We start from the raw sequence: 20,128 nt of genomic DNA on the forward strand, positions 1-20,128 counted from the left end.
TTGCTTACACACGAGCTAGTAACATTAGTGCAAAATAACGTGTCGATACGTTCGTTTGTCAGTACCAAGTATATACATAATGGCATTCGAAAGTGTTATGTTAATGACTCTCGCGTGGATCGCCATAATTTATCTCGTCTGTCATTTTCGTCGGTCGGTTTCCGTCAAAATGGTGAAAACCCTGCCCGGTCCAAAAGCATTGCCGCTTGTCGGAAGCGCCTTCTATTTCGTACGGAGAAATCCTGATAGTAATGAGAGACAATATAATTAATTTATACAAAATTTATTAAAAAAGTTAATTTATTTACTTAAAAAAAAAATAACTAAAGAAATCGGCATCTTAAAATTTCTTAAAGTTTTGGTACTTTGGAATAAAAAATTAATTTATATTATATTATAATGAAGTATAGACGAAGCGTATTTGTGCAAATATATTTTTCTAAACTTAAAAAAAATTTTTTTTTTTAGAAATTCTGGGTTCTCTAGTTAAGCTTGTGAAAAATTATTCGTCCCCGTTTCAAGTTTGGATGGGCAACAAGTTATTTATTGTAATATACGAGCCGGATCAAATAAAGGTAGAGAAACAGCTCTTATAAACGTTCAATAATATATACATACATATGTATATAAAAAATTTCTTTTATACATATATGATAATTTTCTATAATTTTACAATTATTACGATTTATAATATTTCTGATTTAACTGAAGTAATTTTTTGTTGGAGGTCTATGTTAAAATAATATCAAAATAAATAGGCAATAGAGATATTAATAAATTTGTATGGTACGTTATAGGCTATCCTACAAAATAGCAATTGCTTGAATAAGAGTGTATTATATAAATTTATTGAACCAGTACTTGGTAAGGCATCATTGCTAACGTCTCCAGGTAAGATACATATATTTTTAAAAGTCGAGCTTAAGTTAAATTATTTTTAATCATTTAATTTACATAATAAAGTAGTTATAAACAATTTATATATATAGGATTTAAAAATCATACATTATTCAAAAAAGAAATAGGGAAAACTTTTCATACCCTAAAAATTGGACTATTTTCAAATCGCTGAAACTTAGCAAAAAATTATCGTATAGAGAAAAAATTAAAAAAGCATTATGAAGCTTGAAGTTTTAACTTTAACGCGCTATTGATGGTTTTAAAAAATTTTGTTATCTTTCTTGTTCTGTGCTTTAAAAAAGGACACATTATTTTGTTTCTTAAAATTACGTATTTTTGACACTTAGCAGCTCGATAAAAAAATTTCTCTCGATAAATCCAACTCAAGTTCCATAAACTACAATGTTTTGCCTACAAATGCTTTTTTTTACTTTCCTATGATTTTTTTGACCGAGTTACGATTTTTTTGAAACTAAACCTATATTTTTCAGAACAAGGAATAAAAATATAGTGTTATATTTTTATTCCTTCTTTATATAATTTTGTTGTAATATTTATTTTAGCATCTATATGGCTTAAGAATCGAAAAATATTAGTCTCAGGCTTCAATTCAAATATGTTACGAAACTTTTTTGATATATTTGTCGAACACTCTTTAATATTTACGGACAAATTGGAAAAAATCGAATTAAATGGAAGTGAGATTGAATTATTTGAACCTATATTCCAGTGCACTATGACAATTGCATGTGGTAAGGCCAAATATAATTTTTAATCTTTTTTTTAATTATTACCGCATATTATAAAAGACATCTTACAAAAAACACAAAATTATAAAAATATAAAAAAAATTAGAAGCTCTAAAAGAGAAAGAAAGATGCAAAATATATGTTAAAGATTAAATAATATTACTATTGAAGAATTAGTTAAAAATTAATATTTTAAAGAAATATTGTATACAAAAATGTGCAATAATTTATCGTAACAGAGTATCATATCTATTAAATTTGTTGATTATAATTGAAAATTCGCACAAAGCTCGAATCTATTTTAGATCATTTAGATGATCTATAATTCGCGACAAAATTTAAAACCAAATATTATTTTACGTGTCGTGTGTAATATAGAAAACATTTGAAGAACTGTTGAAAATTTTACAACATATACAAAATACATATCAGAATACACATATACATTAAGATATGACACATGTGATACATAAAATTATAATTAGAATTTTATCTTAAATCGTGAATTATAGATCGTGGTTTTTTACAGCGTAAAAGTGTTAATTTTTTTATCGCCTCGAAAAATATTGTTTTCTGAAGTTCACTTTACACGGTCGATAATTTGCGATAAAATTCAAAGTAGAATTTTAGGTCACATATCTTAATATACATATACATGTATGTGTATATGTATATTCGAATATAAATTTTGTAATATATTAGTTGAAATGTTTGTTATATTACACGCGATAAAATCATAAATACAATAAAATTCTGTATCAAATTTTATGTAACAAATTAGAGATCTAAAATAAGCTTTAATTATTTAATGATGAGATCCACGAAATATATTGCAAGGAATATATGTGTGTGTGTATGTATACATTTATATTTATAGTAGATATATACATATATACATTGCTAATACAAAGTGTTTCAAGATTAACTTAAAATAAGAATTTAGAATCTTATATATGTATTGAATGCATTAAAAAATATTTCTCGGTAATGTAATATTTGTGGACGGTTTTGTTTGTAATTTTAACATGTACAATTATGGATATAACTCTGTATTAATTTTTTGTAACCAAAAATTTAATTAAGTTTGTTAATTTTCTTTTATATTATATATATTATTTTATTTTCTATTATTTATATATCATTTTTAGCTATAATTTTAGATGTTAATGGCCGAGAAATAAGTTTATATTATAAATATAATCAAATATAAACATATACATATAATTATATATAAATTAACCATATACCTATAATGCATAGTTAAAATTTGAAATAACAAGTTTGTTTTTTCATGCGGAATTGTAAAGATACTATAATTGGCGTCAAATGGGATTTACGATCAGACAAAATCAGTCAAATCTGTAAAACAATAATAAGGTAAAAATATAGTTTCCTTGTAATTATAATTTTAAAATCTAATAATTGACGTATATACCTATAAATAGATTTATTTAAAAAAAAAGATTTTCTTTTACATATATATTTTCATAAGAAATAGGATTTTTAAGAGAATTTTTTATATATAATTTATTATATATTAAATTATATAAAATTATTTTAAAAAATTATATAAAAATTATATATTATTATATTTATATATTTTTGCGTTTGTGAGTCATATATTCTCGCAGAGATGAAAGACAAAGGGCGCAACAATGTATAATTATTATTAATTTATTATATATTATTAAATTATATATATAATTTTTATAATTATTAAACTTTTAAATATATGTATTATACTTTTAAATATATCAATCTTAATGTCTATATTAATCTTAATATATTTTAAATTAAAGTTTTTATTATAAATAAATATTTTGGATTAAACATTATAAAGAAAAGGAGAAAATATCTCTTTTCTGAATTATATGCGAGAAACTTAATTATTGCAATTAGTTTAATACACATTTTTATATATGATAAATTTCAAATTTAAAAGAAGAACATTTCAGATGCAAAAGAAGTTTAAGCCGCAGATTAAAGAATATATTCTTGTATCCTAATGTTATATATAATCTCACTGGTTTCGGACGTGAACAGCAAAAGGATTTGAACTTCATATATTCTTTCGTGAATGAGGTATTCTGTACATATATTTAATATTTAAATTTACATATTAGCCCCCATGAAAAACACATGAAAAAGTTTTTTATTTTATAACTAATTGTTATACAGATGATACAGCAGCGACAATATGCATTAAATAAATCGGAGACTGATGAGAATAAAATAACTCGTAAGTTCGTTAATATTTTTTTCTTCGCACATTTCGGTCTCTTTGTGTGATATTATATATTATTACGATATTATTTATCAATACTTGCCATGTGGCAGTAAAATAAATTTTATCTAAAGCTATAGTTATAAAACGTGCTAAAGCAACCTTCATTTACTGATAATTTTTTCTTTCTTTTTTTACCTTGAATATTAATCTTTTTAAAAATAAAAAGTATAGTTATATAGTTTTTTTTGCACACACACACATCTTCTAGGGAAGTAATTGATATACTATATTATATTCTTTTCTGTAAATATAGACAGGACAATTTGCGATATGCTCTTGGAAAAATTTCACGAAGAAACATTCACGCAAGAGAATATTTACGATAACGTGCTTACGATGTTAGTAGGGGTATGTACGATGTCTCTATACGTATGTTTATATTCATAAGTAAAAAATAAAATTTGTATTAAAAATTTGTATTAAATTTATTTTTAGGCCAGCGACACAATCGCCATTACGATGAATTTTGCGACCTTTATGTTAGCGAACTTCCCGGAGATACAAGTATGTATACATATATGTATATACATTCGATAAATTCATTCAAAGGTGATTAATTTATCGCTCGCTTCATAAATCATGTATTCTATAAACTGATAGAGTTTTAAAATATTGAAGATTTATTTTAAGTATTAATAAAAAAAAGAATTTGACACAAATTATTCAGGTAAATAACTTGCTCAAATAAATAGCATATAGAACTTAAATATTTAATATGGTTTATGTATATGTAATTATTACATAATTATTACATGTATAAAAGAGATAAGAAAAATTACTTTATAAAAATAAAACGAGTTACAATTTTTATTATTTTTTAAAACGCTACACACACACAAAGCCAAATTATATACAATTTAATATTTTTAAATATTTTTTATATTAAAATATAACAAAAGTAAATAAAATTTTGATATTAATATCACTTATTGACATAAAGTGTACAATAATTATGAATCTTAATATTTTAATCAGAAAAAAAATTGTAAAGAAATTTTTAAAAATTCTTTTTAAATTTTTTTTTTAATGAATTCGTAAATATGGCCAAAATTAATTTTTTTTACGTACATAAGTGATGTTGAAAAGAAAATTTTCCTTAGACCATATATATGATAGTTCATTATTTCGTTCTTCGAAAAAATTATGCTTGAAATATTTTTTGATCTCGTCAAAATGAGAAGATATAATTACATGCCTTTGTTTTGAGGCTCTATTCTATTATATATTGCGTACATTTATTGGCACTTATTTCCATAAAAAGGAAAAAGCATATAAGGAATTGTTGGGGATTTACGGCGTGGAAAATCCCAGGTCCGCACCAATAAAAAATGAGGATCTACAGCAGATGGATTATTTGGATCGCGTTATTAAGGAAACGATGCGATTATTCCCTGTGGTACCTATAATCGCACGACGACTAACAGAAGATTTAAAAATGGGTTTGTTCATAAATAATGCACATACACAATTCATGTATATAATTTGCAATACATTATTTACTAAAAATCGCAATTTCCTCGTAATTAAACCAATATATAATTAAACCAAGAAAAACGAAAACAGAAAAAACGTAATAGGTGCAGGATTACTAAAAAAGAACTATATTTTTTTTATCAATTTTTCCTAATCGTGAATTACAAGCAAATTAAAAGAATATTGATAATAAAACATCTTATTGTCAGTTTTAATTTTAAATAGATATTTAACAGAACCTATATATATTCGAGTATTTTATAGAGAAAAAAATATACTTAATATCAAAGCTTTTTCCAGAATTGTGCAAGTTCGAATTAATTCGGGCAGAGCTTTTATATTTTATTATAAAAAATAATTTTTTTGCAATTTTGTTGCAAGAAAATGTGCATTAAACTAATTGTAAGAAAAATAGAACGAAAAACAGAAAAAACATCCTATAACAGATGCATTTAGTAAACAGGACGATATTTTTTATCAATTTTCCTAATCATGAATTATTACAAGCAAATTAAAGTGAAACATCTTAGTTTGAATTTTGAATAGATATTTAACAGAAACTATAGTCGAGTATTTTATAGAAAAAAAAACACCAAAATAAAAAATGCTTTAAAGATATAGCAAAAGAAATGGATTAAATGGATTTAAAAATGTCATTACAATTTCTGCCAAGAAATATCATTTTGTAGACCAAATACGTTTGTCTTGTAGAATTAAACATAGATTATTAATCTGGATTCTATTGCTATTATATGTATATTATTACATTAAAAACGCCTAATTACACAAAGAGATTTATGTTTTATAGGAGAGATTATTTTGCCGAAAGATGCTGATATTATCATAGCACTGGGAAAAGTGCTCCGAAATAAAAAGTATTGGCCAAATCCATTAACGTTTGATCCGGATAGATTTCTTCCAGAAAGATTGAAAAATTCTTATTCGGATTATTTTATACCTTTTAGTAATGGGCCTAGAAGTTGCATAGGTAGGCACGAATAAATTATATATAATACATTTTTTATAAAATTTCTCTATTTTACCTCTAATTATGACAAATTCTTTCAGGTATGAAGTATGCGATGATTTCCATGAAAGTTATACTAGCGACTTTGATACGAACATTTGTGTTTAAAGTGGATAAAAGTATCACGATTGATAAGATAAATTTAAAGTTTGAAGTTCTACTGTCTCCTACTGAGCCTCTGAAAGTCAAAATTGAAAGGCGGAATTTTATATCATAAAGAATATAATATGTACGAATATATTACAAAATACACTCCGCCCAATAATTAAGGGATAAAAAAAAATTGTCTAAAAAATAGGTAAATTTTAAATAGCTGTAACTTTGTTTTAAAAAATGAGAATTTAAATTTAAAAAAAGGGATTCAAACCTTGTGAAATCTCTACTTTCGAAAAGTCACAGCTGTTTTTCATTTTCTTCAATTCTGATATTTTTTACATACAGAAAACAATGAATTTAACGAAATAAAAAATTTTCTTCTTATTTTGTAGACGTGTCGCATGCACAAAAAGATTTGAAAACATTTTTTGATATTTTCGCATTAAAGTCTGAAGTTTTCCCTGCAAAATCGTTTTTAAAAATTTAAATTTCGATTTTTCTTTACCAAAAAAAATTTTATCGAGAATTGAAGAGACAATGGTAATTTTCACTTTCACAATTTTCACAATTGATCGTTCATAACTCCGTTAAAAATTATCGTATAACAATTTTAAAACTGGATTCTTTAAAGCTGAATCTTCGCTCTATCTCTATATAGTATATGATATATAGTGGGCAAATTTTTTTTAACTCGTGAATTTTTTTACAAATAGATGAAAATAACGAAAAAATTCGCGAGTTTTCTCTTTTTTGTTTGTTGAAACTTCGAAAAAAATACGCGAGGTAACTAAAAAAATTTTATCGACTGTAATTTTTTTGTCTCTTAGTACCCCAACCTTGACAAAAAAAACACAGACTTGCTGTAATAATTTCTTTAAAGTGACCCGTGTTCAAAATGATCGATGCGTACAATATGTTAAAAGAACTTGATTTACTTTGACAAAAAAAATAAAATCTGACAGAAAAATCTCTTCTCCACTTTCTAACATAATCTTTTAACTGCTTTAATATAAAAATGAGAAAATGTAAAGTTGCATATCATTTCTAAAATTACCACCGACGTCAGCTTCACCCAGAGCTCACCATGTGGAAGTTGTACGATTGGATTTACATAAAAAAAAATGCAATGACTTTTTGGCCAACCTAATAGTATAATGTTCTTAATTAACTATATATATTAATGTAATATAAAAAATGTAAAATAAAATAAATATATATAATTGTAAATTACATTAATCTATGCCTTTAAAAATTTTGTAATAAAATTTTGAATGATAAACAAGATTAAAGTGTTTTCAAGAATTTAAGCATTTTTCGTCTGGATTTTAGTTAAAAATTATCTAAAATCTTATAAATAATAATTTTTTTCAAATCTTTAACAAAGCATACACATAATAAACCTGGTTTTTTTTCTTTTTTCTTTCTTTTTATTTCTTTTCAATTAACGGAGGTGTTAATATAGCAACAAAGTACATATCATATACACTTTATTATGAATATAATTAATATACGGAACTAAAATAAGTGCTCATCGTTTCTTAATTCTTATTTAATTCGAATATCATAATAAAGCACTAGCAATATAAAAACAAACAAACAAATCAGTCATTTTCTCAGCTATCAACAATATGTAATTAAATAGCTATCTATAAAATGTGTTTATATCATACAATTGGAAGGCGTAATTATAAATATGCGTTGACTCGGATAGCAGGCTGAGTAAACAATGTATTTTTTTCATATTGCTATTATGATTGTCATTATGATATTCAAATTCAATATTTCAATAAGAATTAAGACATAATAAACGCTCGAATTAATTTAGTATATTAGTATTATCATAATAAAATGTATATAATATGTATTTTGTTACTGAATATCACAATAACGATTCTACGAGTAATATAAAAAAAAAAAGATATCCATCGTTTTCTCACTTGCTATTCGTCAATAAAATATAAAATTATTAATTACTATCTAATTGAAGTGTCTGTATCTCATAATAGAGAGCAGAAAGCATTGTACAGAAACACAGTGCATTGCTTAATGCTTCATACTTAGGCATGCTGTATATTATACATGGGCGCCCATGGGGGGGGGGGGGCAAAGAGGGGCGTATGCTCCCCCTTGGATTTTAATATTTTAATTTTTTCAATTTGGAATGATTTTATAATTGTCAACCAAATAATTTTTTGTTTGAAATTTATATAAATATATATCGAAATAGTGAATAGTGCCTGTACGAGCCAACAATAGGTGTTATGTATCTTATTTTTTAATCCTTTGTCCTTCACAACTTGAACAAAAATGGTGTGTGTGTATCACACGTGTACACCATGTACACACACACACACACACACACACACGCACGCACACGCACACCTGAGTATATGTACACCCTGCCCCCCCTAGAAAAGTTATAAGGGCGCTTATGATATTATATATCAGACGGATATACATCGACTGTTTATCTGTACTGCATGTTACATATGTTAATAAATATAGTGTAATATGCTATGATGTGTACTATATGTATTTATACATGTGATGAACTAATAATCATCATTGCTAAAACATAAGCTTCGCCTTCCAGAAATCGTCTTTCCGGCACGGCCTGCGGAGACATTTCGCTATTCGTCAATGCCACAGCATAGAAGCTTTCAAGTCGCCTCAACGCATCGGTTTTGGTCACGTGGTGGTCTCCGATACTTTCCTAGAACGACCGCCCTTCTTGTGCTTGACGGACTCGCCATCGTTGTCCGACAGAGACGAGTCCCTGAGCGACTTGCGGCCGCGACCGACGTTCCTCTCTTCGTTTTCCGAACCTAACGACTCCCGATTCGACTTGCGACGCTGACGCTGCGGTGGCTGATTGTACGCATCCATCGTTTCGCGCAGGTGCTTTCGCTTCGCGTCCCAGACCATCTCCTGCCGTTGGGCAATATCGGGATATCTAGGATACAAATAAGAACGATGAGCGTGAACACTTCTAGCTATGTCGAGAAACGTTTAAGATATTTTAGGAGAAAATATTAAGGAGTCAATGAGATAATTACGTGTTGCAAAAGTTCAAGTTAGGTGGCTGTTTCAATCGCCAACCCTTCTTCGGCTCGTGTATCCCGATTTCCGCAAAGATTTGATTGATTTCATCTGATGGCAACTTAATAAAGGATAAGACGGCGTTTCGCTTGAGATACTGGTGCTCCGTAAATAATAATAACTGCAAAATAAGTATAATTAATCTTTTCTCTTCTTGAAGTCTCTATTGCATTTCATTAAAAGCATCTTCTGTTTTTAGACACTCACAATGTAATCGCGAGCTTTGCACATGAGCTCGGAACTTTGCACAGAGACGCTATCCTTAGGATATATTAATTCACTGTTGACGACCCAATTACCCTGCACCAGCACAGCCACTTGTTGCATATATTTCAGCACTGTTCTCGGATCATGTTCCGCTGATAAAAACTCGCATAACATCGTGAAGGATATAACCTTTACTGCAAAAGAAAAAACCAACTCTTCTTATTCTATCAAATTTTCGTATGTCATAAAAATCTATTTATTAATCAAAAATTAATAGTTATGCTGAAATAAAGTAGAAAAAATTACATTCAATATATATTAGTAATATTTGAAAAATTGTATACTAAATATAAATTAATATATTACAATAAATTATTGTTTAACATATATATACATGGATCTTTATATATACATGTATGGATATTAAATATACAGGGTGTCCGGTAATAGTCACGTCAATCGTCGTGTGCAGATTCCTGGGATCATTTGGAGACGATTTTTCCTCAGCAAAAATGTCGAGACACCAATAATTTTCGAGTTATAAGCAATTGAAAATAAAGGGTTTTTCGCAAACTAAGCCTTGTGGAAATAAAATAATAATAAATTCACATTCTTCAGTTAATTTTAGGTAGAGTTTACTTTAATAGAATTTTAATTTAAGGCTTAGTTACAAAGATACATGATGGCAAAAATTGAAAACATGCAAAAAATAATGACCTTCCTCGACATTTTCGCTGAGGAAAAATCGTCTCCAAATGATCCCAGGAATCTGCACACGACGGTTGGCGTGACTATTACCGGACACCCTGTATATACATGTATTGTAAATATATATTTTATATATAAAATGTAAGAGTTAGTTGTAAAAAAAATATCTCTTCATTTAAAAGGAATTATATTTATTCTTTTCTTTAAATTTGATAGAAAAAAAAGGAAGAAAGTGTTTTCCTCACCATGTTTCATGATTATCCCGAGTTGGTCCAGCAGAGACCAGGTTGTGATGGTGTGAAAATCTGCTTGATTATCATACTCTCGCGAGTTACATTCCTCAGGTACCAATAGAGACAGATAATTCTTCGACACTAAATTCAGGTTCACAGTTTCGTCTGACGGACAAAACATCTCCAGCCGCGTCAACTATAAAAATTAAATGTAAACAAACTTAAATATCATTTCGATTTAATAAATTTTTGATTTTATGAATACCATTAAAGAAAACAATTTTGTATTATCTAAAAAAAAATAAATAAAAAGAAAAAGAAAATTTTTCATCAAAATTTGAGCATAGTAATAGATGTATTAATTTCTTGTATACTAGAATTTTATAAAGTACACGTTACAATGCTTTATTTATTTCTTTGCACTATACATTATTTACTAAATTTCTATAAATTAAAAAGAACATGTCTTTGTTAATGCATAAATAAAATATATTATATAAAATTATATGTAAAATTATATACAATCTCATATATAAAATTCTAGTATACAAAAAAAAGTATAACAATATATTATAGTGTCATTATATATTAATATTTACCTCAGTTTGCGTATGGTAAAACGGTATGTAATTCGTGTGTATCCAAGGCTCCTCCTGACTCTTCTTGGTGTGATGTTGAAAAGACTGTTCTTGCATCCTCTTCAGATTATCTGGCAAATGTTTGGCGAATGTCACTTGTACCGGCGCGTCGTCCTCGTCCTTATCACCGTCTGTATTTTTTGACAATTAAATTTATTAAAATTAAATTTATATTTCTCGTTCGTTTGTACCGTGTTCTAGAGATTTAACACAGATTATATAGATACACATAAATTCTAGCTTATGAATTCACAGAGGCAGATTTTCATTTACCTTCTCCTGTACCTTTTGCCCCATCTTTGCCCCACTTGTCGTTCTCATGCAGGTGATCACACTGTAATTTCATATGCAGCATCCCGTTCAATGGTGTGATATGTAGCTCATCGTCCTGAAAGACTCCAATTGTTAAATTCGAGCAGTCGGACATTGTTCGTTCTGAAGTCAATACGATCTTGTCCATCAATTCGCTACAAAAAAAGGATAATTTTAATAAATTTAAAATTAATACAATTTATTTAGATATAGATATATCAAACTCTATCAGTTTCTCAATATATCAAGTACAGCTTTAAAATATCATAAAAAAGAAATATTAAATTATATTTTTATGTAAAAATATCCAATTATAATTTTTTCAAAAATATACATTTAAAAAATTTTAAAAGCTTTTTAATTTAAAAATTTTTCACGTATATAACTATCTCTTTTTAAAACAGACAATTCTCTGTTATAAAACAATTTATAACAGAAAAATTTCTTTCAATTTTAAACAATAAGTTAGTTACAAACATAATATTTTAAAGTAAATTTTTTAAGGCCGGTATTCATAGTCCGATCTTATATTTAAGATCGTCTTAAGTCCGAGCTTGAGATGCTACGCAGCCATTTGATTGGTTGAATGGGATCTTAAGTCATCCTCTGACTAGACTTAAGACTAATGACTAATCTTAAATATAAGATCGGCCTATGAATACCGGCCTTAGTTTTTTTCTTATTTTAATGACAGAATTATGTGGCAACCAACTATAGATTTAAGTTTATTATATTTGGCTTTTAGTTTTAGAAAAGTGAAAAAATTACTAGCTGCAAATTATAAATTCTTCTTCCACCAGTTAATCAAAATCTTTTAATCCTGTAAATACCTATCAAATATTTTATCTTCATCCTTTTTAGATTTATCAGCAATAAGAGCCAATTGTTTCCCCATGCTGCTATCGTAAGACTGTTCATTCAGCGTGTCTATTGCAAACTCCATGTTGATCTTCTTATTTTTAGGCTTGATAGAGGTTTTTAAGATGCTAGCATTAGCGTAGCCATCAGTGACATACGCAGGATACTGCACAAGATACAGTTTATCCGCCAGAGTCTTCGACAAAAACACAGGTATCTGAAAAAAATTGCTTTTATTATTTACGCATAAACAAAAAAATTAGATGCATGATATCTCATGCGAGGAGCGTGCTAAGATAAAAAATCTTAATTAAATTTTAATCAGAATAAAGATGAGACTGAGAAATAAATAAAGTAAACAATATAACGTCGTAAACAATAAAATAGAGCGTAGAAAAGAGAAATAAGAAAAAAAAAAAAAAAAACATTAAATATGCGCGTCAAATATGTCATATATGAAAAGTATGTATAAATATTTTTAAGAATGTTATGCATGTAGATTTGTGATCTCTATCGCATATAATATGATAAGAGATAATTAATAAAAATTAAATTTAAACTACTCACGCGAGAGCAGCGAAACCCTAACCCAAAAGATTCGAAGATTAATGTCGATGTTGAAAATAAGATAAACTAAATATTTACCAAATAAACTGACCTCTTTGACGACAGGATCGTTTTCCATCTTCGCAGAATTCATCTTCGTCGTTTTTCATTAAATTATTTTTTCGAAAAAATTTTAACACACCTCACACCGTCATGTACGAATGCACGCCGGAATCTTTCGAATAATCTAACCTAACTCGAAATTATCTACAGCGACACTAGCGATCGGTGGTAGAAATTTTTTCACCGGACCAACCAATCGGACGACTCCGTGTTAAAATTGACCAATTGACGACGTGGACAAACTGTCGCTCCTTTTGCGCGCACGCGCAAAGCGACTTCGATAGATTCTCGCTAAAGCGCATATCTTCATGTCTGAAGCATATCTAGCCTAGCTTCATGCTGTCGCTTCATTCGCAAGATTTTCCGTTATCCGTGTGCATGAAGAATCTATTCTTCATGTCCGCGTGCAAGATTTCTCATATTCCGCGTGCAAGATTTTCCGTTTTCCGCGTGCAAGATTTTCCGTTTTCCGCGAGCAAGATTTTCCGTGATTCGCGAGCAAGATTTTCCGTGATTCGCGAGCAAGATTTTCCGTTTTTCGCGAGCAAGATTTTCCGTGATTCGCGAGCAAGATTTTCCGTTTTCCGCGAGCAAGATTTTCCGTGATTCGCGAGCAAGATTTTCCGTTTTCCGCGAGCAAGATTTTCCGTGATTCGCGAGCAAGATTTTCCGTAATTCGCGAGCAAGATTTTTCGTGATTCGCGAGCAAGATTTTCCGTTTTCCGCGAGCAAGATTTTCCGTGATTCGCGAGTAAGATTTTCCGTTTTTCGCGTGCAAGATTTTCCGTTTTCCGCGAGCAAGATTTTCCGTTTTCCGCGAGCAGGATTCTCCGTTTTTCGCGTGCAAAATTGTCCGTTCTACCCTTTCAATATTGTACGGCGCGTCATCCTTATTAGAGTTTTAGGACTCTAGTCCTTATATTATCGTTGTCGCGCGAGCAAGTTTATCTGTAGCCGGATGATTCATCATTCGTCATTTTACTCAAATGCGATTTAAGCTCCGAGCGATATTTAATTAACATTTATATATATATATATATATATATATATATATATATTTCAAATGTAAGAAAACCAGCACCAAATTGAGAAATAATGGGTGGACAATAATTTGCCAAAAAAAAAAAAAAAAAAAAAAGAATTGAAAGAGGACAAAAAAATTAAATTCCATAAGCAAACAACTGACAAAATGTTAATCATATATATATATTTTTTTTTTCTTGTTAATATATATTACTTTTCTCGTTCAACATTTTTAAAATCACAAATTTGCTCCTTCAACATATTTGTCAAAATTAATATTAATTTCTTCAAGAGTCTTTTTTCTTCTTTTTCTATTTGGTTGCTACCGAGTGGTTATATAGTTATTATTTGTTTTACTCAAATAGTTATAAACAGCTCTGTATAACCTAACTATATTTAATTAAGTTAAATTGAATATAAATAATTAAATTTGATAAATGTTATACTAAAGAGAAATTTTGTAGTTGTCCGTTTAATATAATATAATATATATATAGATTTATTTCATTAATATAGCGTAGGTTGAAATATTGAATTAGTAAATATTCGAGAGATATTAAATCTTCGATAAGTTCCAAAAACAAAAGTTGATCAAGTACTTGAGGATTTAATATACATATATGCACTCAAAAAAATTAGTCTAAATAAAAGACACGCACGTTAACGCGTTTAAAGTTTGAAAAAGTATACATATATGTATACGCAAATATATTTGTATTTATACATATATAAATAAGTTCTTTTTATTAAAAATGATTATTAATACGTGATAATTAATTAATTATCCTGTACACAAAAATATAATATGTAAAAATAGTTTTATATATCAATAATAGAATTTATCGCCCCTTTATTTTCACATAGTTATGTTAAAATATATATAGTAGAGTGGAAGAGTGTGCAATATACAAGAAAAAAAGTTATTTTACAGAAAAACACACTTGTTTCAGAATAAAAAAGATTCAGAATACAGAGATCTATCTTACAAAGTAATTAAAAAAATTTTTTTATTGAAAAATTTAGTATATAACATACAATACATATGTATATTATATATATTTTTTATAATCAAATTTTGAATACAAATTTTATCTATAAGTACAATCTACATATAAAATTTTAAAATATAATTATATGTATAATTAAAAATAATAATAATTAAATATAATTTTATTTTTTCTTTAGATTTTTATTTTCGACACTATTAGATATTAATCAATTTATAACTTCAAACTAGAATCGAGAAGGAATCAAGAAGGAAACAAAGGAATTTTTAAATACTTTGTATATTAAAATTGATATCACAATTCCTTTTTTATTTGTAACATCTTTTTATTTTCCTTATTTGAATTCAGACAGAAGAGAGAAAGCTGCACCGATTATTGGTTTTCATTGTTACAACTACAACATTTCAACGAAATATTAATCGAATGAGTGACTAGGCGACGGGAAGTCGCAGTTCCCGTCTTGATATACTGATTATTTACAAAAAGACGGAGAAAGAACAAAAACGGTGTGCTGTACAAATCACTGTACAATCAGGTGCGTTATTGATAATCGATATATTCGCATTCACAACATCATACACTTTACATGACATCGCGACTTAAATATATATTGATGAAGAATTTTTTATTTAATATATTTTAATTTTTTATTTAACACAATTTTTTTATATTAATACATATTAATATTTTATCAATTCTGTATTCAGATAAATCTCATATTTATTTTAAAAATTGAGGAGAAATTATAATAAAATATTTGGATCGATGTGTTTCATGTCACTTTTGATTCAAATTATATTGAAAATTGATATATATATATATATATATATATATATATATATATTCGGCAATTGATTACTTTAATCACCTAGCTTTAGCTAGTAAAGATTATTCCTTTGAATCTTTCTTTTTCAAAACTTATAAATTAACAAATTAATCATTGATTTATCATAAATCTACTTACAATACACACAAAAATTTAATTAAATATTTTGTGTCTATCATGTAAAAACGAATGTATTTTTTATAACTTTTTTTCTCATATTTTTATAATACTTAAAAAATTAAAGTCGCGAGTCAATATTACAGCATCTTATTAAATCACCGTTGCAAGAGAAATCTCATCGATTACGCTCGTAAAAGTATAATTCTAAAAATCGATAGATTTCCTGTTATCCTAACTATTTACATTCTGCAACATAATAACGAAGATTATGATCCTCTAAATTTTCGATCATTCGCAAAGTACTGCGAACTTTTGCAGAAATTAACAAAAAAAAAAAAATATCTTCAACAATACCAAAATATATAAAAAATAATTAAAATGCTAAAAATAATTATCTATACAGAGTGCTATCTATACACATTGCTATTTTTCGAAAACCAAGGCTTTCATCCATCGAAAAATGTTTTATATAAAAGTTGTAGGATTTCAAGGGGGATGTCTTGTTGTAAGCATATAGTTTTATTCCTAGTTTTATTATTTATTAATAACAAAATATATAGTTATTTTTTTTAATGCAGTTACACATTGCAAATTCTTTTAATTACAAGAGCATGGTTTTCTTACACCAATCGATTTATCTCTATTATTCTTATAAAGAAAATTATTAAGGCAAAATTATCGAAAAATGAGCATATTACGAGATAACTTCATATCTTTTGTCAATATATCAATATGAATAATAAAATATTTCGTAAACAATTCAATTTTTGATTATTTCACTCTAATAATTTTTTACGAGAAATATAATGAGTAATGAATTTATGTAAGAAATTATAGTAATTCCAATTAAAAAAGTAATGATGATCTCAAAAATGTTTCCACTTGGAATAAAACTATCCTTATGACCCTCGAAATCTTACAACTTTTGAAACATTTTTCGATAGAAACTTTGGTTTTCAAAAACAATGTGATATATGAAATGGAACATCTTGTATAGTATATAAAATAATGGAAAAAACATTTAAAATCACTATCATATATATGTCAATTTATATAAATCTCTATTAAAATTATATAAATAATTTAAATAGCTTGTAATGTAGAATATTTGATATTTTTTATACATATAAAAATAATTTTCAAAATAAAATTTTATAAATTTTGATAATATAAAAAGATGTAATCAATTTCTCATTTTTTTACACTTTTGAAGCAAAATTATAAAAATATTTACGTTTTTAAGTATATCTTAAGTTTCACGGTAACTTTAACAAAATCTGCAGAACTTCTCGAACGATCAAATATCATCTCCGTCAATCACTATAAATTAATTAATCGCTGACACAAAAAACTTCTTTCATGGCATCACTACGCAGTTCAACCCTTCAATCGACAATTTAATCATCATCCAAATTATATTCAATTTATTTATTAAATAAAAACCTCTTTTATAAACTGAATAATTTTCATTATTTGTTAAACTTCTGAACTTTATTCAATTCACAATTCTTAAAATTGTTATCATTTATCAAATTACTATATTAAGTATTAAGCCTAATCTACAATGGCAGTAAGCAGTATAGAGTAAGCAGTAAGCAGTAAGCAGTATGAAATGGGAATTGCCCATTTCGTTACTCCCGATCTTTACATCCACTAAAAACAGTATACTCTCTATTCCTACAGCCTTGTTATTGCCATTGTATACTGTTTTTAGTGGATGTAAAGACCGGGAGTAACGAAATGGGCAATTCCCATTTCATACTGCTTACTGCTTACTGCTTACTCTATACTGCTTACTGCCATTGTAGATTAGGCTTTACAGAAATTAAATATATATTGTTAAGATAAATTTAATAATTATCCAATTAATTTATTACATAAACAATTTTCGTGATTTTCTTTTCTAATAACATGATAATTCTTAAATATTATTTTGTTATAATCATTTTTAAATAGCATATTTATTAGAATGCTTTATTCATTAAATATATATTAAATTGTGATTAAATAACGATTGATTGAAGGGCTAACGCGAGCGTACAAATGAAATATCACGTCAGCGTTACAATAATATGCGAGCTCAATATGAGCCGTCGTAATAATTCGACTCTCAATCTTATAAATTGGCTATCTTATTATTATTATGCCGTATTCTGTTCGAAGCGGGAGGAACTTTTGGATTTTTAATCCCAAAATGCTCTTCAGGTGTCTCCCTGAAGATTTTAGAAATATCAAAATCCATTCGTTGATTAAATCAATCCCGCAGACATAAAAAAAATCGCTATTTTTTATTTATACATGTTTAGGTCAGCGGCTACGAACATTAGTTATGGGAGCGAGCAAGCGGACGATCGATTTTGTTTATACAAGGTAGATTGAAAATCAACCCAAGCCCAAGAGGAAATTCACGGGATAAAGCCAAAGTGGATCAAATCTACTCTATTTTTAAATTTCGCTTTAAATACATGAAATCATATTTAAAAAAAAAACCTTCTAAAATATATCTTTGATCCACTTTAGCTCTACCTATACCTATATAAATTGGATAAAGAACGGATTGTTGCTGGTTTCGTTGTGTTGTTTCATCAGAAAGAGAGAGTAATATAGATAACGCACGATGACACACAGCAGCTGCGTCTTCTCATCCATCACATACGACTAGTTTGCACTTTAGGAAAATTGTATAACTACTGTTCCTCTTAATAAATAATACTTAAAGATTTACAATTGAATTTCCTCTCGGGATCGCGCGATTTCTGACCTACTAGAAAACTGTAAATCGAGATTCGATTCGGGACTGATCATGAATATAGATTTAGTAGTTGAAGTCAAGTTGTTGAAGAAGTATTGGGAAAAACTCGCTGAATAATCGATCGCAGGCTGGCTCGTACCTTTCGTAAATCAAGCCGACGTACTAATACTAGTTAATTACTCGAAATACGGCGATCTATCGACTATATTAAGTGCGCAGAAACGTACAAGGCAGAAGCTACGAGATAACTCGCTTTGTCGCACCCATGTAATCGCGGTTTCTTCGCGGTATATCAGTCTCGTGAGAAAGGCGCTCGTGGAATAAAAGAAGGCACTTCGTTCAGGCATCTTCTTCAGGCACTTTCTGATATGTCAGCTATATCAATTAAATTCCGACCCCTGTACTCTGTTCTTCTTCCCTGAACATATTTTCTTCAATCCTTCGCCAGCTCTAAATGGATTTTGCTCGCACTCGTGTTTTTATCACTCTCGTCTTAGCGTACATCAATTCTCTTCACATCTTTCTTTTCGCTTCTGTTAATCTCTCTTTCATATTTTTTCTCCTTTTTCTCCTTTTGACTAGAGTCTCTTGTTTTTATCAATCATTTTTTGACAGATTTTTATTATTGATAATTGTCGGAGACTCTTTCTCAAGACAGGCTTTTGGCTGTTAATAAACGTAGATGGTCTTCAGCTGATCCTTCAGTTCGGGGGGAATGGCACAGGTATCCGACTCGGTTTTTCGTTTTACCAACCGACGCCAGCGTCCGCCGAGGTTCTTGCGGAAGCCCTTCGCGAATCCAGGCCGATGTGACGGCAAGGCGTGTACAAGAGTATCCTGTAAAACCGGAAAGAAGATCCCGTTTTACATTTGTGCCATTAATCTTTATTATATAATTTGATCAATATAATATCGTGTGGGATATGTCATATGTCATCAATGTTTGCTGTTATTTAAATAAAATTATATAGATGATCATCTAGATGAAGGTTTAGCGTCATCTTATCTTTATATAGGTAATAAAAATATGTATTATCTATATCTGCATCTTAGATGAAAAAAAATGTTATCTTTACTAAATTATCTAGAATAATGTTCAAATTATTTGGTTTAGGGCCATAGCACATAAAAAATACTTAAGCAG

At 28.1% G+C, this 20,128-nt stretch overlaps 3 protein-coding genes across 19 annotated transcripts in view; 1 reads left to right on the plus strand and 2 right to left on the minus strand.

Moving 5' to 3' along the window:
- On the plus strand, positions 1-7,716 carry LOC145945193 (cytochrome P450 4C1-like). Of its 2 annotated transcripts, XM_083054027.1 has the most exons (12): positions 1-248; positions 469-575; positions 798-891; positions 1,464-1,652; positions 2,957-3,026; positions 3,605-3,731; positions 3,828-3,888; positions 4,190-4,284; positions 4,372-4,440; positions 5,198-5,375; positions 6,218-6,397; positions 6,478-7,715. In XM_083054027.1, exons 1-12 carry the CDS (start codon positions 80-82, stop codon positions 6,651-6,653), a joined length of 1,515 nt encoding a protein of 504 aa, XP_082910153.1. In that variant the 5' UTR covers positions 1-79; the 3' UTR covers positions 6,654-7,715. The 2 variants fall into 2 exon arrangements, with proteins under 2 accessions (XP_082910153.1, XP_082910156.1); XM_083054030.1 differs by lacking the exon at positions 1,464-1,652 and having other exon boundaries at positions 6,478-7,716.
- A 1,098-nt stretch (positions 7,717-8,814) lies between these two features.
- Positions 8,815-13,400, minus strand: Polr3e (RNA polymerase III subunit E). 2 transcript variants are annotated; one of them, XM_083054253.1, is made up of 8 exons: positions 13,246-13,400; positions 12,560-12,804; positions 11,691-11,884; positions 11,379-11,548; positions 10,792-10,975; positions 9,839-10,032; positions 9,589-9,752; positions 8,815-9,485 (listed from the first exon to the last, which is right to left on the minus strand). In XM_083054253.1, exons 1-8 carry the CDS (start codon positions 13,285-13,287, stop codon positions 9,221-9,223), a joined length of 1,458 nt encoding a protein of 485 aa, XP_082910379.1. In that variant the 5' UTR covers positions 13,288-13,400; the 3' UTR covers positions 8,815-9,220. The 2 variants fall into 2 exon arrangements, with proteins under 2 accessions (XP_082910379.1, XP_082910380.1); XM_083054254.1 differs by having other exon boundaries at positions 13,233-13,370.
- Positions 13,401-15,590: 2,190 nt separating this feature from the next.
- Positions 15,591-20,128, minus strand: part of LOC145945732 (uncharacterized) — an 86,381-nt gene continuing 81,843 nt past the window's right edge. For all 15 annotated transcript variants that reach the window (XM_083054906.1, XM_083054903.1, XM_083054901.1 and 12 more), the window contains one exon: positions 15,591-19,821. In XM_083054906.1, coding sequence (XP_082911032.1) covers positions 19,654-19,821 — 168 coding nt within the window. In that variant the 3' untranslated portion in view covers positions 15,591-19,653. The remainder of the gene's footprint in view (positions 19,822-20,128) is intronic.

The sequence above is a fragment of the Prenolepis imparis genome, unplaced genomic scaffold (genome assembly GCF_030444845.1).
Source record: "Prenolepis imparis isolate NDT839.2.m4 unplaced genomic scaffold, iyPreImpa1.0 SCAF_14, whole genome shotgun sequence".
In the NCBI taxonomy this organism is placed as follows: domain Eukaryota; kingdom Metazoa; phylum Arthropoda; class Insecta; order Hymenoptera; family Formicidae; genus Prenolepis; species Prenolepis imparis.